Source organism: Bos indicus, chromosome 20, assembly GCF_029378745.1.
Source record: "Bos indicus isolate NIAB-ARS_2022 breed Sahiwal x Tharparkar chromosome 20, NIAB-ARS_B.indTharparkar_mat_pri_1.0, whole genome shotgun sequence".
Lineage (NCBI taxonomy): Eukaryota > Metazoa > Chordata > Mammalia > Artiodactyla > Bovidae > Bos > Bos indicus.
In genome coordinates, this window is record NC_091779.1 from 20,612,291 (window position 1) to 20,631,375 (window position 19,085).

General features: G+C 39.1%; 1 protein-coding gene across 2 annotated transcripts in view; it reads right to left on the bottom strand.

Moving 5' to 3' along the window:
* The window catches only part of RAB3C (RAB3C, member RAS oncogene family), a 302,198-nt gene extending 283,331 nt beyond the window's left edge, over window positions 1-18,867 (bottom strand). Inside the window, exon 1 of one of the 2 annotated variants that reach the window (XM_070774655.1) lies at window positions 18,574-18,867. In XM_070774655.1, the coding sequence (XP_070630756.1) occupies window positions 18,574-18,591 (18 nt within the window). In that variant the 5' untranslated portion in view covers window positions 18,592-18,867. Of the gene's footprint in view, window positions 1-17,731; window positions 17,906-18,573 lie in introns of those variants that run through there. The other variant, XM_019983154.2, reaches the window with a different exon arrangement.
* Window positions 18,868-19,085: the final 218 nt, after the last annotated feature.

The window sequence follows — 19,085 nt, forward strand, 5'->3', positions numbered from 1 at the left end:
CTCAGTTGTTACCTGAGGGAAAAGAAAAGGGTAATAAAAGGAATTATTTCTGAGATTTCCAAAGGTAAGACTAAATCTTAAAAAACCAAGAGGGAAAATATTAAAACACAGGATTTTCAAACACCTGTCACCTGGCCCCTGGTGGTTTCTCCTGGCGAAGGGCTCCTCTGTGCTTGGTTTGCCTGCCTCTGTGCTTGTCTCTTTAGAATGGATTGTAACTGTGATGTTCTTTGCAGTCTCCAGCCAACAATTTCTCTGTGTGTCTGCTACTGTTTGCTCTGGCGAGAGCCAGTGGAGAAGCAATAAACACTATCCATATCACTGCAGACCCATCACCACTGCGCTGAAAAGATGCTATCCAGGGACCTGGAAGTTGCCAGGACACTGGAGGGTAAATAGTGGTTTTTCCAACCCTGGTTTCTGAAGTAAAGGACCTAGGAAGTAAAGTAGCATTGGGAAATTATCTCTTTTCTTTGTGTTGGAAGGGAATGAATTACTATTTCATGGGACTCCTGGGGAATGTAAATGATGATACACCAAATTATAGTTACACTTCCAAGATGCAAGTTGCTCTAAGTTTTAAGGATATTCCTCAAGCTCAGTTTCACAGACATTCTTGCAGACTGCATCTGGATCTCTATTCCATGCATAGGTTCTTTAGTACATGTGGAAAACACACAGCAGATGCACAGGAAAATGGTAAAATAACTGCACCAGCTCTTACAGACACTGTACTACATGCTTTACACATATTATCACATCTCATCCTTTCACTGCCCCCAGATATCAATATCTACCTGTTAGCACCCCCGTGTTAGAGGAACTGAATGTCCTGAGTGTATTTCAGAAAGGCCACCTTTCCTCAGCCCTCGATAGAAGCATAAGGGAATTTTTTTCCCAACCTTAACTATGAGAGTTTAGCAGAGCTCTTGAAGGTAAAATTCAAAACTTGGTGAGGCCCCCTGGAGTTTTTATTTCTTAGACTTGTCCACATGGCACCTCTAGCAATTCATCAACTACAGGCTACATTTTCTTCATCAATTACATTTAGGTTTTCCTCCCATAGTACTGATCCCTGTGGAGGCTTCTATTCCAGTAAACTGTGATTCTCCCCAGTCTGGTGGCAGCATTTTCCCCTGTGACCTCAATTCTCCGATGTATCTAAGAAGAGTTGTTAATTTTCAGTTTGTTCAGCTTTTCTCTTATATGAGGATAGGAGTGACCACTTCCAAGTTCCCTCTATACTGAGCAGGAAACTTGAAGCCATTATCCCCATTTTAAAGACAAAATTAAGAGTATCCGAAAAGAGCTGAAGTAGAAGGGGGTCCCTGTTTTTCAACAGGATATCCTGATTTCTCCGTGTACTGACTGAACCTTTGTGACCTGGAGCAAATGGGTTATAATGTACTGTATAACAGAGAGAACTCTACTAAATATTCTGCAAAACCTAAATGGAAAAAGAATCTGAAAAAGAATGAATATACATATAACTGAATCACTATGCTGTATACCTGAAATTAACATAACATTGTAAATCAACTATACTCCAAAATTAAAAAAAAAAAAAAAAAGAATTACAGACATGCAGGCTCAGCTATTTCACTCTTCTCTTCATCAAACCAACAAGTTTCAATCACAGAGAATACTGAAAGAGGTATGGGTCCTTCTTTTTCCCACTTCTAGGGAAAAAAATCCATTCCTCTGTTGAAGAGAGGCAAAAGCTAAACTTTTTAAATTTTTAAATTTATTGTAACACTTTTCACACCTCCTTTGAAATCTATAGATGTTTGTTACCACAGTGTCAAGAAAAAGGAAATGAAGTTTATCAAAACCTGTAAAAATGGTTCCTATTAGTATCAAACACAGAGAACCAGTGTTCTCAGCCCAAGCTGTAGTTCACTCCTGATTCCTGGCGTGTTACAGAGGGTTCCTGGTGGCGGAGAGCCTGCAGAGGGCTGTGAAGCAGAGGGAGAAGGGGATGCTCAGATCACAGAGAGAAGACTGTGAGCCATGATCTCCTGTGAAGGGATGGTGGCTGGGAGAGCTCCGCTCCACTCCAGTGATTCAGTGCTGACAGCTGCAATGAAGCAGAGCCCAGCCCAGTAACTCCTGCACATCCTCATGGATGCTGAAGCCAGAAGGTCATTAGTGCAGTCCTAGGGAGCCTAGAAAATCCCATGGACGGAGGAGCCTGGTGGGCTGCAGTCCACGGGGTCGCTAGAGTCGAACATGACTGAGCGACTTCACTTTCAATTTTCACTTTCATGCATTGGAGAAGGAAATGGCAACCCACTCCAGTGTTCTTGCCTGGAGAATCCCAGGGACAGGGGAGCCTGGTGGCCTGCTGTCTACGGGGTCACACAGAGTCGGACACGACTGAAGTGACTTAGGAGCAGCAGCAGCAGGGAGCTGGGGAGCACCTAGCTGCTGGTAACCCAAGCTTTATAATCAAAGCACAAAAAGAGAAACACTATTGTACTTCTTTACTACCAGCTCTGAAATTATGTGCAGCAGACACATTTGTGAAAAAGAGCATTCCACATTCTTGGTGTGATGTGGATATAGATAAAGAGCACATGCTTTTGGGTCAGGTTGCCTGAGAAGGAATCCTAGATCTGCTACTTGTACAAACTTGGGCAAGGTTTTTGTTTTAACAATCATAAGCTACAATTTCCTCATCTAGAAAATAGGAATGATAGTGAAATCATCAAAGTAAAAGTGTTGGCATGTGTAAAGTCCTTGAATAGAACATCCATAATCATCTTTCTTATTCCTTTTGTTATATTGAAATGATATAGAAGCCACTCACCTTCTCCCAATTCTTATACTTGCTGCTATCTGAAATGGAAATGGTTGATTTTATAGGATATAATCCCTCTCATTTCCTAACTTTAAAGTGCAAGGGACTTTGATACCCAATATCCCAACTCTGTACAGCTTAATAATTAGCAAAATAAACACCTTATGTTTACTCTCTCATTTTATTTTATTTTATTATTATTATTTTTTCTGTTTCTTGTAACATTCTTTTTTTTTTACTCTCTCATTTTAATATTATGGCATGGAACAAAGAGCAGTCATCAAAACACTTTTCGTGATAGAAGCTGACACTCTGCCTACCTGTATGCAGACAGAAGTGTCCTGTAGTCTGGAGAGACTGTGGGGAGGGCAATGTGGCCAGTGGTCATGTGACCTGTCCTATGACACTGCCTGCCACCCAATAATTTTGGAGATTTTTTCTTTTTAACTAAATTCACAAAACCCTTGGGTGTGCAGACTTTTGTGGAAATTGAAAGTGGGCTAATAAGCGGGCAGGATCCAAATAAAGTGAAAATGATAGTTGCCCAGTCACGTCCAACTCTTTTTGACCCCATGGACTATGCAGCCCTCTGGGCTCCTCTGTCCATAGAATTCTCCAGGCAAAAATACTGGTGTGGGTAGCTATTCCCTTCTTTAGGGGCTCTTCCTGACCCACGGATCAAAACTGGGTCTCCTGCACTGCAGGCAGATTCTTTACCATCTGAGCCACCAGGGAAGCCCAGAATCCAAGTAGCAAATGGTAAAAAAAAAAAAAAGAAAAAAAAATGGGAAAGGGAGCTCCAGCATATAGGTGGCCAACAAGCACGTGAAAAGATGCCCAACATCACTAATTAGTAGAGAAATGAAAATCAAAACTTACAATGAGGAGAGGGTGTGGGAAAAAAGGGAACACCATTGGTGGGAATGTAAACTGATGCAGTATGGAGGTTTCTCAAGAAACTAAAACTAGAGTTGCCATATGATCCAGTAATCCCACTCCCAAGCATATATACAGACAAAGCTATAATTCAAAAAGATACCTGTACCCCTATGCTCATAGCAGCACTATTCAAAATAACCAAGACACAAACAACTTAAGTGTCCATCAACAGATGAATAAAGAAGATGTGATACATACACACAATGGAGTATTACTCAGCTATAAAAAAGGATGAAATGCCATTTGCAGCAACATGGACGGACCTAGAGATTATCAATCTAAATGAAGTAAATCAGAAAGATAAACACCATATGATATTACTTACATGTCGAATCTAAAATATGACACAATAAATGTATCTATGAAATGGACTCACAGAAATAGAGAACAAGGTCCTATGTATAGCACCAGGAACTATACTCAATATCTTACGATAAAGCCAAAACGGAAAAGAATATGGAAAAGAACGTGTGCATTATATATATATATATATATATATATATATATAATTGAATCACTTTGCTGTTCAACAGAAATTAACATAATATTGTAAATCAACTACAGTTTAATAGATTTTAAAAAGAAAGGGGGCTCTAGGAACTAACTCCTAGTAGTTAGGGGGAAACTCTCTTCTTCTGGGGCCTTGGAATAGGTTTTAGGTAAAGTTTCACCTAATCTCTGATGTGCAATTTGATAAACCATCAAAGTCCACAATAACATTATAGACAACAATACTGCATGATAAACTTCAAAGTCTCTAGGAGACTAGAACTTATTGTTCCCACTATGTACAAGAAATGATAATTATACGATACGTAGAGGTATTAGCTAACACGATCGTGGTGACTATACTGTAATACACAAGCATATCAAGTCAAATTGGTGTACATCTTAAAGCTATACAATGTTATCAATATATTTCAATTCTATCTCAACAGAAACAAAAATTTCAAAGCCCACAATAAATAAACAATATCTTGCATACAGGATGGTTATTTCCATCATTTGCTAACACCTTTCTAAAATAATGCAAAGGGTATCCACAAAAGTAAAATTCCAGATAGACAAAGAGAAGTAGCACAGAAACGTCAACAAAAGTTTGGGATCTGGAAGTGCATGACTAGAGAAAGGGGAACCTTAGGCCTGCTAGGGAAGTCCACCAGAGCCCAGGCAAGTCTGGAATGGCCTTAGGATTGAAGACACCAAGTGTCTTGTTCCTAGGGTGTAGCTAGAGTCACCAACTTTCTTGTTTGCCCAAAACTGAGGTGTTTCATGGTACACAGCAGAACTTTCAGTGTTAAAATCTGCAAGCTGGGATGGTAGATCACACTAGATGTTTCTAGGTGGTGCAATCAGAAGGACTGGTTGAAAATCCAGGATCCTGCAAAGCCTAGCAACATCTTCTCCATATACAGCTCTTTTAAAACAAAATTAAGTCTAAAATATAAAAAAGTCATCAAACATTCTTGACATTCACACTTCCTAAATGTAGATGTCAATTTATAAAAATGAAAGAGCCTTTCTCTTAGCAACAAAATGTAAAAAATCCTTTAAAACTTTCTCATAGATATGGATAAAATATATATGCCTTCTCATCATTTCTTGGTAGCAAGAAATAGCAGACATTGTGTTCTCATATACCTGCTCTCGGGCTTCCTTGATAGCTCAGGCGGTAAAGAACCCACCTGCGAATGCAGGAGGTAAGAGGTTGGGAAGATGCCCTAGAGTTAAGAAACGGCAACCCACTCCAGTATTCTTGCCTGGAGAATCCCATTAATAGAGAAGCCTGGTGGGCTACAGTCCGTGGGGCTGCAAAGAGTCAGACACAACAGAGTAACACACACACACACATACCTGCTCTGTAGAGCTGGATATGTTTTTACTTAGGAATACAAAACTGAATCTTCATTACATCCAAGATTTCCAAACCTGGGAAACTCCTCCTGAATTCTGCAAAATTAGAATAGTCAAGGTGGGGCCGGGATCTAAATTGTTAAAGCTCCCCATGTGATTCTCTGGATCAGTCAGGTTTAGAATTTATTGGATTAACAAGTGTTGGCAGGGAAGCCAGGGCAGGTGCCCACTGTCAAGACCTCAGGATGTATGTACGAGGAGACTGAGCAATCTGACACAGAGTCCTGGATCCATGGGGACCCTAGAGCTCTCTATCAGCTGCCGTCTTCACCAGTCATCTCTTTCACTGATGGGGACAGCAGATCTCACCAGAATGTTGACTTGGCACAGAAAGTCTATACCCTAGAATGCCCAGCCTGCCAGAAAAGCTGAATTCTGAGAAACGTTGTTACAATTAACTCTGCCCTGGTAGGAGTCAGAATCTTCTGAGGATCAGTGATACAACTCACGGAGAGCTCTCTGTCAGACTCGGAGAAGGCACCACCTAGGAAGAGGCAGCAATCCTGTTCTCAGCGCACACAAGGCTCTGTGGAACGTGGCCTGGACTTCCCTCATCAGTCATTTTTTAAAATAACCCACAATTAGATTTTACTTCCCTCCATTCCATAAAAAGGGATCCAATAGCTAGAGGAGGTCAGTGTCTAAACTGAAACCACAAAATAAAGAATACCTCTTCCTGAGAAGAAGAAAAAGGCTAAACAATAGACATATGTAAAAGAGTAGACCAATGTTAACAGTAGACATTTCTTTTTACCACATATGTACTATATGGTAAAAAAAAAAACAAAAAAAACTCTCATAAAAACACCTAGTAAAATACTCTAAAAATCTCCAATGGGGAAAATAAAAACTAACTTTTAATATTAGCATGTGCTTCCCCCCTCCCACCGCAAATTTCATCATTAAACATTTCACTTCATTTAATGTTTTTAAACATTTTACAGATGTTTCATATTAATTTTAAATACTTAAGCCCTTGAAAAATGCCTCCAGGGATTTGCTATAGATTCCTTCAAAATCTGGACATTTCCCTTCCAGTCATGGATAGGGGGACAAACCCCATTTATGAGACAATGGGGCTATCTGGACCATTCTCGAGGAAACTGGGTTAGCAGTCTACAAGGTTGTGTTTCCAGACTGTGCAATGGGAATGGCGGACAGAGCCACCTTTATACTTACAACCATCTGGGCTTTTCATTCTAAAGCCACTGCTACTATCATTTACTACAAAGGCCCAGCCTGCCCAAGCATGCGCACTAAAAGAAGGCTCACACGCACAGGTGTGCTGTGGTTCCATTGTTGCCTTTCATCAGCCCTACTACCGACAGGTGTTCAGTGACTCAAACATTCAAAGGAAAACTGCCTTTAACTGCAAACACCATAGATAAGGGTCACCTGGGGTCATATTTTGCTAATTGGTACTTAACATGGTCTTTCCTCAAGCTCTTTAATGGTCCTCAAGCTATGGCTATTTTAGCAGGAGGCATTCATCCTGTTGGCTACCAAGAGTTTCTAGTTGATGAGACTCAGACATGCATCTGAATCGCTCCTAACAAATAACAAGTAATTAAACTAAAAGCAGGTAGACTATGAGGAGGATCACCTCTTCAAGTTACCTTATGATTTGGGTTCCCAGACCATGAAAAGCTGAGAGTGTAGGAGCAAAGTGACCATGGTTTCAGGGTTTTCTCAGGTGGCCAAGTGGGCACAAAATGAGGCTCTTTCAGGTTTGCCAGAGCTGAATTCCTAATGCTGCACTCAATCCAATCAGCTTACTGAAGAGTTCATCAGGGAACTACTGACCCTGTCCTTTTACAACTCTGAGTCGGACATGACTGAAGCGACTTACAGAAGCAGCAACAGGCAACTAGGAAAGCCAGAAAAATAACAACCTTAGATACACAGATAATACCATTCTAATGGCAGAAAGTGAAGAGGAACTACAGAGCCTCCTGATGAAAGTAAAAGAGGAGAGTGAAAAAGCTGGCTTGAAACTCAACATTCGAAAAACTAAGATCATGACATCTGGTTCCATCACTTCATGGCAAATAGAAGGGGAAAAAGTGGAAACAGTGACAGGTTTCATTTTCTTGGGCTTTAAAATCACTGCAAACAGTGACTGCAGCCATGAAGTTAAAAGACACTTGTTTCTTGGAAGGAAAGCTATGACAAACCTAGACAGCATGTTAAAAATCAGAGACATGACTATGGATGTGAGAGTTGGACCATAAAGAAGGCTGAGCACCAAAGAATTGATGCTTTTGAACTGTGGTGCTAGAGAAGACTCTTGAGAGTCCCTTGGACTGCAAGGAGATCAAACCAGTCAGTTCTAAAGGAAATCAACCCTGAACATTCACTGGAAGGACTGACGCTGAAGCTGAAGCTCCAATGCTTTGGTCACCTGATGCAGAGAGGCAACACTTTGGAAAAGACCCTGATGCTGGGAAAGATTGAAGGCAAAAGGAGAAGGGGGCAGCAGAGGATGAGATGGTTAGATAGCATCACCAACTCAATGGACGTGAATTTGAGCAAACTCTGGGAGAAAGTGGAGGACAGAGGAGCCTGGCATGCTACAGTCTGTGGGGTCACAAAGAGTTGGACACAACTTAACAACTGAACAATAACAAGGCAATTGAAGACCTAGGACATTGACTCTTATGTTTCACCGTTTAGTGGACAGAAGAATAGTTCATGACCCCCATAAGACTGACATAATGCTTCAGACCAATCTGAAACATGTTGGTGTTGATGTTTCTTCAGAGTTAAAGCTGTTAAGGAATATATTAGTTGATAAAGGGAAGCAATTATTGAAATGCTTTATTTTTATAATTTTGCACCTTGTTCAAATTTTTGAAAGTGTCTTGAAGCCCACACTCCTATTTAAAAAACACAAAGAAAAACATAGTATCACAAAAGCAACAATCATAGAAATATTAAAGGATAAAAATTAAAATGTGAACATGAATATTTCCCCCAGAAATCTATAAGGAATAATCAAAGCACTAATATTATTTATATTTATCACTTTTTCTATAAAAGGCTCACTGTGCTTTCTTGGTTCTACACAATACTGTAAATTAATCCTACTATAGGCTCTTCCAATATTCAAATATCTCTTCCCTAGAGAGTGTTATCTATCTTCACTTGGCAATATAACATATTTCTAATGTAAAAGAAGTCAACATGGAGCCCGAAAGGAAAAACAGTAACTGAAATAGACATTTCCTCAATGGGTTTAACAAAAGGCTGCAGATGATAGCAAAGAGTCAATGACTTGAAGATAAATTAACAGAAATCATACAACTGACAAAGAGAAAGAAAAAAAGAAAAACATAAAGAAAAGCCTAGTGATCTGTAGAACAATATCTGAAGTCTAACATACATGTAATTGGAGTCTCAGAAGAAAACAGAAGGAGATAATGAGATGGAAAAACATTTGAAGAAATATAGCTAAATATCTTTCAAATTTGGTTAAAAGTATAAATTTACGTATCTCAGAAGCTAATTCAAACCCCTGAGCTGACCCCAAAACAAAGAGCAAAATGCTGGTTTTAAATGCTGGTTATCAATCATATTGATAAACGCAACACATGAGAATGGGGAAAAATCCCAGCTAAAGGATACTTTCTAGACTGGATAAACTGCAAGGCCCAGTTATACTCAGACCATAAGATTCACACTTTAAATATAAAGTCACATATAAGTTGAAAGTAAAAATAGGACTATATACATATTATACACACACACACACACACACAGAGGCATAAATATATGTGTGTATGAGTGTATGCATGAGACACTATTAAGAAAGAGTGTATTTATGTACACTTTAAGACAAGGAGCATTGCTAAAAATATAAAGGGAGATTTCATAACAAAAGCCAGGAAATTTTTTCAGGAAGACACAACAATTATATATGTGTGTGTGGCACCCCACTCCAGTACTCTTGCCTGGAAAATCCCATGGATGGAGGAGCCTGGTAGGCTGCAGTCCATGGGGTCGCTAAGAGTCGGACATGACTGAGCGACTTCCCTTTCACTTTTCACTTTCATGCTTTGGAGAAGGAAATGGCAACCCACTCAAGTGTTCTTGCCTGGAGAATCCCAGGGACGGGGGAGCCTGGTGGGCTGCCGTCTATGGGGTCGCACAGAGTCGGACACGACTGAAGCGACTTAGCAGCAGCAGCAGTGCACTTAATAAAAGAAGTTCAAAATATATAAAGCTACATTGAAAGGACTAAAAAAAACTGAAAGACTGACTACTATAATTGGGGATTTTAAAATCTTTTTTTCAGTAATTGATAGAATAACTAGACAAAAAATAGTAAGGTTAGAGATGATCTCAGCAACAGCATACAATACCATGATATTCCAACACAACACAATACCACTACACTTCAGAACTGTTGCATGGAGCATTCACAGAGCACATGGAATGCTCATGAAGTTAGACCACACACTAGCCTAAAAACAAGCCTAAATTTTTTTTCAAAGACTGAAATCTTAAAGAATATGTTCTCTGGTAGCAGGAGGATTTAATTAGACATCAATGTTGATAAACTATCTGGAAAAGATGCAGGTATTTGGAAAATTAAACAATATATCTCTAAACCCATTGATTAAGAAGAACATCACAAGAAGCAAATAGTTTAAAATAAAATATGATGCAAATACTACACTCAGAAATTTGTGAGAGTCAACTACTAAAGTTGTTGTTAGAGATTTATCATTGTAAATACCAGGCTTATTCTTAAAAAGGAACATTTAAACTCAGTGATCTAAATTTCTACTTTAAGAAGCCTAATAAACAAAATGGTTCTATTAAAGTTAGTATAAAGAACATAGTTGTTTTTTTAAATCCCAAGTCAATAAAATAAAAAATAAATAACAAAAAAGTTAACAAAGGGAAAAGTTGGTCATTTGAAGACATTAATAATATTGATAAATATCTAGTAAGACTGGTAAAAGGGAGGTAGGGAGAAAAAAGAGAATTTATATTATCAAAGAGGGGATATCATTACAGATCTAGAGAAATTAAAAGATAGTAAAATATTTTGAACAATTTTATGTCAATAAATTTGAAAAATTAGGTGAAAAACACAATTTACCAAAACCAACCCAAGATGAAATAGAAAATGTTATATAGGCATAAATACTTTTCTCCTGCAGTGATACTGAATGTTTAAGACAACGCTCAATCACTACTTAACAAGTCAGAAATCTGGACACAGGGTAATTTAGCTAGGTCCTCTGCTCATACCGCTAAGGCCTTACAAGATGAAAATCAATGTGTCAGCTGGGCTGGTTCCTACCTGACTGTTCTGGGGGAAGATTCCACTTCCAAGTTTTTACAAGTTGTTGGCAGAATTCAGTTGCTTGTGGTTACAGGACTGAGGTCCCTATTTCCTTGATATATAGGCTTCTTTATCTTTAGGCCAACAATCCTCATGCTTCAAACTTGTGACTTCCCCTTCTGCCACATCTCTCTGACTCCAGCAAGAGAAAATTCTCTGCTTTTATTGGCTCAGGTAATTAGATTGGACCCACCTGAGAATCAGGTCAATCTTATTTTAAAATACATAGCATGACTTATATTGGCAAAGGCTCTTTCGTTATGTAATATAATTTACTGGTATGGTCCAGAAAGGCCACAGACATCTCAGCATGGGGTATGGAGAAGGCTATTCTGCTAAAGGGAGATAGGGACATGAGAGTGTAGGTAGTTGGATGATAGAGATATTTGTATATCAAAAAAGTGTCATTTGTTTAAAAAAAAAAAAATGTCCACAAAGAAAACTCCAGGCTCCAATAGCTTCAGTGATAAACTCTACCAAACACTTTAAGGAATAAAATACATCAATCTTACACAACAAAATCATTCAAACAGCAAATTCCCAAACACTTCTCACTTGTTTTATAAGGTCTGCATAACTTCTATATTATAACCTCATTAAGGCATTAAAAGAAAATCATATATTAATATCCATTTTGAATTTGAAGGCAAAAATCTACAACAAATTACAAATTGCATCCAGAGAATATATAATAACTAACTGGCTTTATCTAAAGAATGTCAGATTAACTAAAAATCAATCAGTATAATCCAACAGAATAAAGGAGATAAACCATGTGATCATGGCAATAGATGCAGAAGAAGGATTTGACAAAATTCAGCACCCACTTGTATTGAAAACAAATACTCTCAGCAAGCTAGGACTCAAAAGAAACTTCTGTATGATAAGATATCTATACCACCACCAACAATAAAACAATTACAGCTAACTTCATACTTAATGGTGAAAGATGGCTTCTCCCCAAGACTGGGAATAAGATAAGAATACCTGCTCATCACTTCTCAACACTGCACTAGCTATCCTATCCTGTGGAATAAGAAATAGTGAGGAAAAAAAAAAAGGTCTTTGGAAAGAAAGAACTGCCTCTATTTGCAAATCATACAATCACTTATGGAGAAATTCTTAAGGAATTTAAGGATTTCAATTGATGGTGCTAAAGAATCTGCCTGTCAGTGCAGGAGATGCAAGAGACTTGGGTTAGATCCCTGAGTTGGGAAGATCCCCAGGAATAGGAAGTGGCAACCACTCCAGTATTCTTGCCCAGAAAATTTCATGGATAGAGGAGCCTGGCAGGCTATAGTCCATGGGGCCGCAAAGAGTCGGACATAACTGAGTGACTGAGCACTACAAATAACAAATAAATGTAGTAAGGTCTCAGGACACAGTTTAGAGAAATAAATCAAAGAAAGTACAGAATCCAGATATAGACACCACTTAAAATTAATAACCTAAATTTCATTAAAATAAAAATTCTCATCAAAAGACACTCATAAGATATGAGTATTTAAGGCACAGACTGGCAGAGAATATTTTAATACATTTGAGGAACTAGTTTCAAAGCTATATAAATAAATATATAAACAACAGATTAAAAAAAAAAACTATATAAAGATCTCCTACAACTAAATAATAAAAAGACAACCCCAATAATGGATAAAAGGCTAAGCAGACACTACATAAAGGAAGAAAGGCAAATGGTCAGTAAACATATAAATATGCTAAAAATCACAGTCATCAGAAATACAAATCACAATGAGACACCACAACCGCCAATTAAAGTGGCCTTGATTTAAAAGGCCACTGACACCAGACACTGTTGAGGATGGGAACCCACTAGAATTTCACACACTGTTGGTGAGCATATGAAATGGTACTATCATTCTAGCTAGAGACTTGACTGTTTCCTACAAAGTTAAACAAAGACTTATCCTTCACCTCAGCAATTCTACTTTTAGGTATCTACCCAAGAGAAATAAAAACATATTACTATAAAAAGACCAATATGATAACATTTATAACCTTCATTATAGTAGCCCCTAATGAAATTACCTCGAAATCCATCAACAGAAGAACAGATTTTAAAAGGCAGATTGATACACCAGTATAATGTGTCAATAAAACAAAATGAATTATTGACACATGCAACAACATGAATGAATTCCATACACATTATAATGAGCAAAATAAGCTAGACTTAAGAGTACACTCTATATATTCTGCAATATGTTCATTTTGTATGTTTTACAGAACTATCTAGAGTTCTAGAATAAACAGGACTAATTTATGATGATCTTACTATATCAGTAGATTAACCAGAAAAAGAAAGTAAAATAAAGGAACTTGTTGGGTTGAATGGAAATGTTCTATATCTTTATAGGTATGTATTACATAGGTGTATCTACTTATTAAGAATCATCAAATTATTCACTTAATATTCGTGCATCTCAATGTATAGAAGTATCTCAAAAACTATAAACAAATGAAAAATGCTAAAAATTTACATAATTCCAAATAAACCTAAAATATTTCATCTTCACAGGTCATAGTATGCATGGTAAAAATCTATGATCTATTAAGAGGACTGCCCTAGAAGCTCTGGAACTTATTATTATTAGTGAATGATAAATGTAGAAAACTGTTGGATGACCTTTAACCAATACATCTTTTTTAGGCGGTGCAACTCCTCATAAATTCCCAGGAAAACTCAATTTTTAGCATATGGAATATGATGGTCAAGAAAGGAATTTGCAGTTCCAATATAAGCTTAAAATGGCAGGGGGAAATTGTGGTTATGCCATGTAACGATTCCACAACTCTTTAAACTGAAAACGGAAAATCATTCTTACACCATAGAAATTTGCTTTTATGGCAATTTCCCTCTCTACCCTCCACTTTCCCTTACAGAAGAAAGATGGATACTTGAGGAATTTGCTCAAATCGAGCAAGAAAGAAGTTCTTGTTTCTCCAGTGTTAACTATGGCTTTTCTCCGTCTCTGTAAGGGATGAGGACTAAACTTCCATTTGTTATGTAAAGATAAAGGGATCATAATTGAAGTTGGATGTGGTAGAAATTCAACAGTAATAAAATGCAAGATTGCCTGTGGACTTCTCACAGACAAATGAAACAACGTTACTTAGGTCTTGTTTCTAAGTTTTTTTGTTGTTGTTATACAGCATGGCTGTATTTAATATCTATTGTGCTTTCCACCTCAACTTCATTTTCAGCCTACACTTTCTACACTTTCAGCATACTCTTTCTTCAATCTTCCTCATTTTTAGCCAAACAACCTTTTTTGGCACACCGCTCCACGCTTTGAGTAGTTGTTTTTCTTTGGTTTCCTAAGTAGCTGGGAGGGATTGGGGGCAGGAGGAGAAGGGGACGACAGAGGATGAGATGGCTGGATGGCATCACTGACTCGATGGATGTGAGTCTGAGTGAACTCCGGGAGCTGGTGATGGACAGGGAGGCCTGGCGTGCGTGATTCATGGGGTCGCAAAGAGTCGGACACGACTGAGTGAATGAACTGAACTGAACTGAACTGAAGTAGTTAGAGGGCTCTCTGTACTTTCACACCTACATGAAGAAAGCTTGTGGATAACAAAACTGAAGATGAAGCATTTAAACACAGACAATGAACTCCACTTTGGTCCTTGGAGAGTGTAAGTAAAGCTATAAGAAATTTAAACCAGGAAGACAAAGAGCTAGCCATTTTTAAAACACTGACCCTTCTCAAATATTTGATTTAGTTTATATAAGATAATTTTATAAACAGAAGAGACAATTTTCCTTTTTCTGATCCAAATGAAAATCAACATGGCACTCATTCTTTATATCACCTTTTTGTGTCTTCTTAAGGAACCCAAAATAATAGCGGAAACAACATGGGCTTCCTAGAGATCTAGCAGAATTTTGAATTTACCGTGTTGGTCAAGTTGTTTAATCATATAAAGCTCTAGTTATCTGCCTGTAATTAAGGTAATGGTGACCTCTAGGACTGTTTTATATTTCTCACACACACACACACGCACACACACGCACACACATAGATCTGACTGCAAAGCACAGTGCTTGGCACAGACAAAGCACTAGATAAACTGGAATTTGTTCAATCAGGCTCCTGAATCAAATGATAATTTGCTCATGAAAGTGTTGCCCTTAAGTCATGAGCACTGCTATTCCCCATTTCATTTGGTCCTCGGGATTTATGGAGGCACTAAAGGAAAAAACACAAAATGACCATCTCCTGCATTAAAATTGTAATCCATCATTTGGAACACTTACCAAATGCTATTCCTGGTTATTTAGTTGGAAATACAGACAGCAAAGACTATTACTGCTATTATCCTGCATTTTGCATCAACTCAAAGAGAAATATTCTTCAGAAAATTTGCATATATCAAAGACAGCTATACTGAACAGAGCACCAAGCTATGTACAAAGGCACAATAAATACTTTTTTAAAATATATTGAACAATTTTAAAGGGTTCTTTGACTTAAGAAAATATAAAAAGTAAATTAGCATTTTAAATGATATGGTTTGGTCTTTAAATGGAAAAAATGTCAATTATTCATCTGATTATATTTTCATATATCAAAGTCATCTGGAATGTGATTATGATTCACAAGTGCAAGTGCTAAGGCAATATCTGCCATATATATAAAGCATGTTTATAGTTTTTATTCTTCCTATCATTATATATTTTTGAAAACCTGACAGTAATTGAGAGTTGGCCACCACAACAATTTACTTGGTAAACTGAATCAATAAATGTGCTTTAAATATACTACAGAAAAAAGTTTTTTATTTTTTTAAATGTACATGTTATTCAATACAGCATTTGGGCATTAAAATTTTTAAATTAAAAAAACCAAGTCAATGAATAAAATACATCCCAAATATGAAAATAACTGCAGAAGCAAATTAATTTTGTTACCCGTTTTTATACTAATTATTCATTAAAGTTCTGACTAAATTTTAGAATTGCAGTGCCTACTACAAAGTTGATATGAATTGATTTTAAATATTTCTTAGGGCACTAATTTCATGTAGTTCTGTAATATTTTGATGACCCTTCTGAACAGTCTAAGCAATACCTGTAAGAAAATAAATACTGTAAGAAAATAAAAATCAAGATGCACTGTGATCAATTTGTTAGTAATTTATTTTAACATAAAGACTTCAGTGCATATATGGGGTTAATGTTGAATACTAACAATCTACTTTTAAAGTCTACTGTCAATGTTTACTTGTAATCAAATATGATTAATGTAGCCAGTTGGCTCTTGGCAGTAACTCCAGTAATGGGAAATTATCATAAGCCAATACATCTTGATTACAACAGCCTGTACCTTTATTGTCTGTCCAGATTCTTTTCACATCAGGTCTATAATGAAAAACTAAGTCACAAAGACAGGTATTAGAAGATACACAGCAGGGCAACTGTTCTCTGGAACAAATCAAGTTTTCAGTAACTCATAAGGCAATTTGAGAGCTTTCATTAATATAATGCTTCAACAAACAGTTAAATTTTTTTCACTTAACAGTCAACATCTCTTAATATACATAACCCATGAATGAATATTAGAGTGGGTTGCCATACCCTTCTCCATGGGATCTTCCCGACTCAGGGATCAAACCCGCGTCTCTTACATCTCCTGCATTGGCAGACTCGTTCTTTACCACTAGAGCCACCTGAGAAGCCATACATAACCCACACCATAAAGGAAAAGTAAATTGACGCATACGTTTAAAGCCCTTGATTTTTTGAGGAAAAACAGTTGGAAAACCTTTGAATTCAAATTAAAGTCAAACATTTATATTGCTGGATTTGGCAGCAGGGGTGGGTTCTCAAGAGAGACAACACGTTCCAAACGGTGTGTTCCATTCCCTCTCAATTCATTCATAAAGTGCCTTTCTGTTACGCAATGGGATCACTCTCCTTGATAATGAACACAGGCTGATGGTTAGTAATAACTGATTGTACATACAAACGAGAAAGCATCACTCATCTTTACTTAAAAACAGAACTTAAGCACGATGCTTAGGCAGAGGCACCTTTGCAGGGAGTCAAAGGAAGCAAACATAAGAACGTGACTTAAACAGGAATCGGAACGGAAAACAAATGGGCACAGTAGTCAGGAAAGCTTGGAGGAGAGTCTCTGAAACGCAGGAGTAAACCAGTGTGGACACAGATAAAGGGCTTGCATACTTCTGGGAAGAGTGAAGCCCTGAAGTGTTTGCTCATTATTACTAGAACCCTAATTGAAGAAAGAGACTTTGGGGACTCTAACATTGGTTTCTCCTTTCTTAGAGAGCTCTTAATTAAGCGGAATTTGCTCTATACCGACTCCAGTAGACAGCTCGCAACACCAGACCTGGTGTGTCTGCCCCGTGATCACGAACCAGGCAAGACAGGAGGAACAATCAATACCAATACGAGATGGCATGTTCCTCTGACTTTTGTTTGCCCGGGTTGACGTTCTAGACACTCTTATCCTCCTTGTGGAGCCCGGGAAGATAATGTATACTCCTATCCCTCCTCAAAACAGCCCCAATCACAGCCCCGCGGAGCGGGGTTCTGTCCCCAGGACCAAGTCTGAACCGCGTCCCGGCGGATGGCTGCCTAAGACCTTCCCTTAGATCGGGCGCAGTTTGTACTTGGAGCGAGGGAGAAAGCGTCTCTCTCAATTCCTCCCGAGGCCACACTTTCTATATAGACCCACCTGCATGGGAGCTTCGTGTCTCATTGTTCGCAAAGTGTCCTTTCTCCCTGGCTAACACAGTGCTGGCTCGGGCGCCCGGTCAAGCGTGCACAGCCCGCGCGCTTCACGCTCCACTCTGCACTCGGGGTTCGCTAACCGGCTCCAACATCAGCACTGGAGCTGTCCCTTCCTGGCGCCGCACACGCGTACTGGCCCGGAGCCCCGAGTGCTCCTGGGAGTTGTAGTCTAGCCTAGCTGAGCTTCCCCGCAAACCGCGGAGCAGTAAACTACATTTCCCGGCAAGCCAGCATTTAAACGGGCTGCTTCTCCAGTAGGACTCGGCCGCGGAGCCTCCCTTCTCTTTTGGACTCGCTCCTGGTTGTTAGTGCTCTCAGCCTCCCGAGCTATTTCCTCGCAAGGTGCAGGCGAAAGTGACCTCAGTTCATTCATCTCAGCTGGAGATTTTTCTTTGCTACCTATCGGCTTCCGAAGCTACATTGTGATTTTCCTGGTTAGGAAACGCACTACCTTGTGCTAATTTACAATCTAAACGAAACCTGCACTGTGTTCTGGAACTCTCCGCCCTACACCTCCCCATTCCCAATCGGGAAAGTTTGTACATTTCCATAGGCAGAGTAGGGTGGTTTTACAATCTCATTCAGCAAACGCGGGGGAGAACGACAATGAATGGTACACACATAAAGAAAGCGGTTTACTCACACAGTTGCACTGAGAAGGCGCCCACGCGCGCGAGTGTACTCACACACACACACACACTCACACACACACACACACTCACACACACAAAGTCCATGAAAGCGAGATTTCACGCGGAGCAGGCGGAGGAGCTCCCTTCTGCTTACCTTTCCGTACAGCTCCATTGCAACTCAAGGTTCCGAAATTCTCAGTAATCCCTCCTGCTCCAAGTGAGGTTAAGGTCTCACGCAGGAAGCCGGGCTAGACGCACTACACAATGGAAGGGGTGGGGGTGGTGCCCGGCGGAGGGAGAAACGAGGGAAGAGAGTAGAATACAGCTGATTTAGATAGACGGGTTTTTTTCCTCCGAGGGGAAAGCTTGGAGTCTTCAAGTACCGGCTGCAGAGAAAGAACTGGGAGTCTTAGGAAGTGCCAGGGGAGCGATCGCACCGGGCAGCCCCTCCCCAGGCCCTCCCCCGGGCACCGTCCACCGTCATTAGAGCGCACACACAACCTCTGCCGGCCCAAGGCTGGAGAGCTGATACGGGACTGGGTTATTTACCCAAAGCAAGTCATATAAAATGAACACATTCATCACCAGAGCCCAGAAACACCGTCACAGAACAAGATAGGAGACCTCTATTAAGCTATCCTGTCCTTTCAACAGAGAGTCATTCCT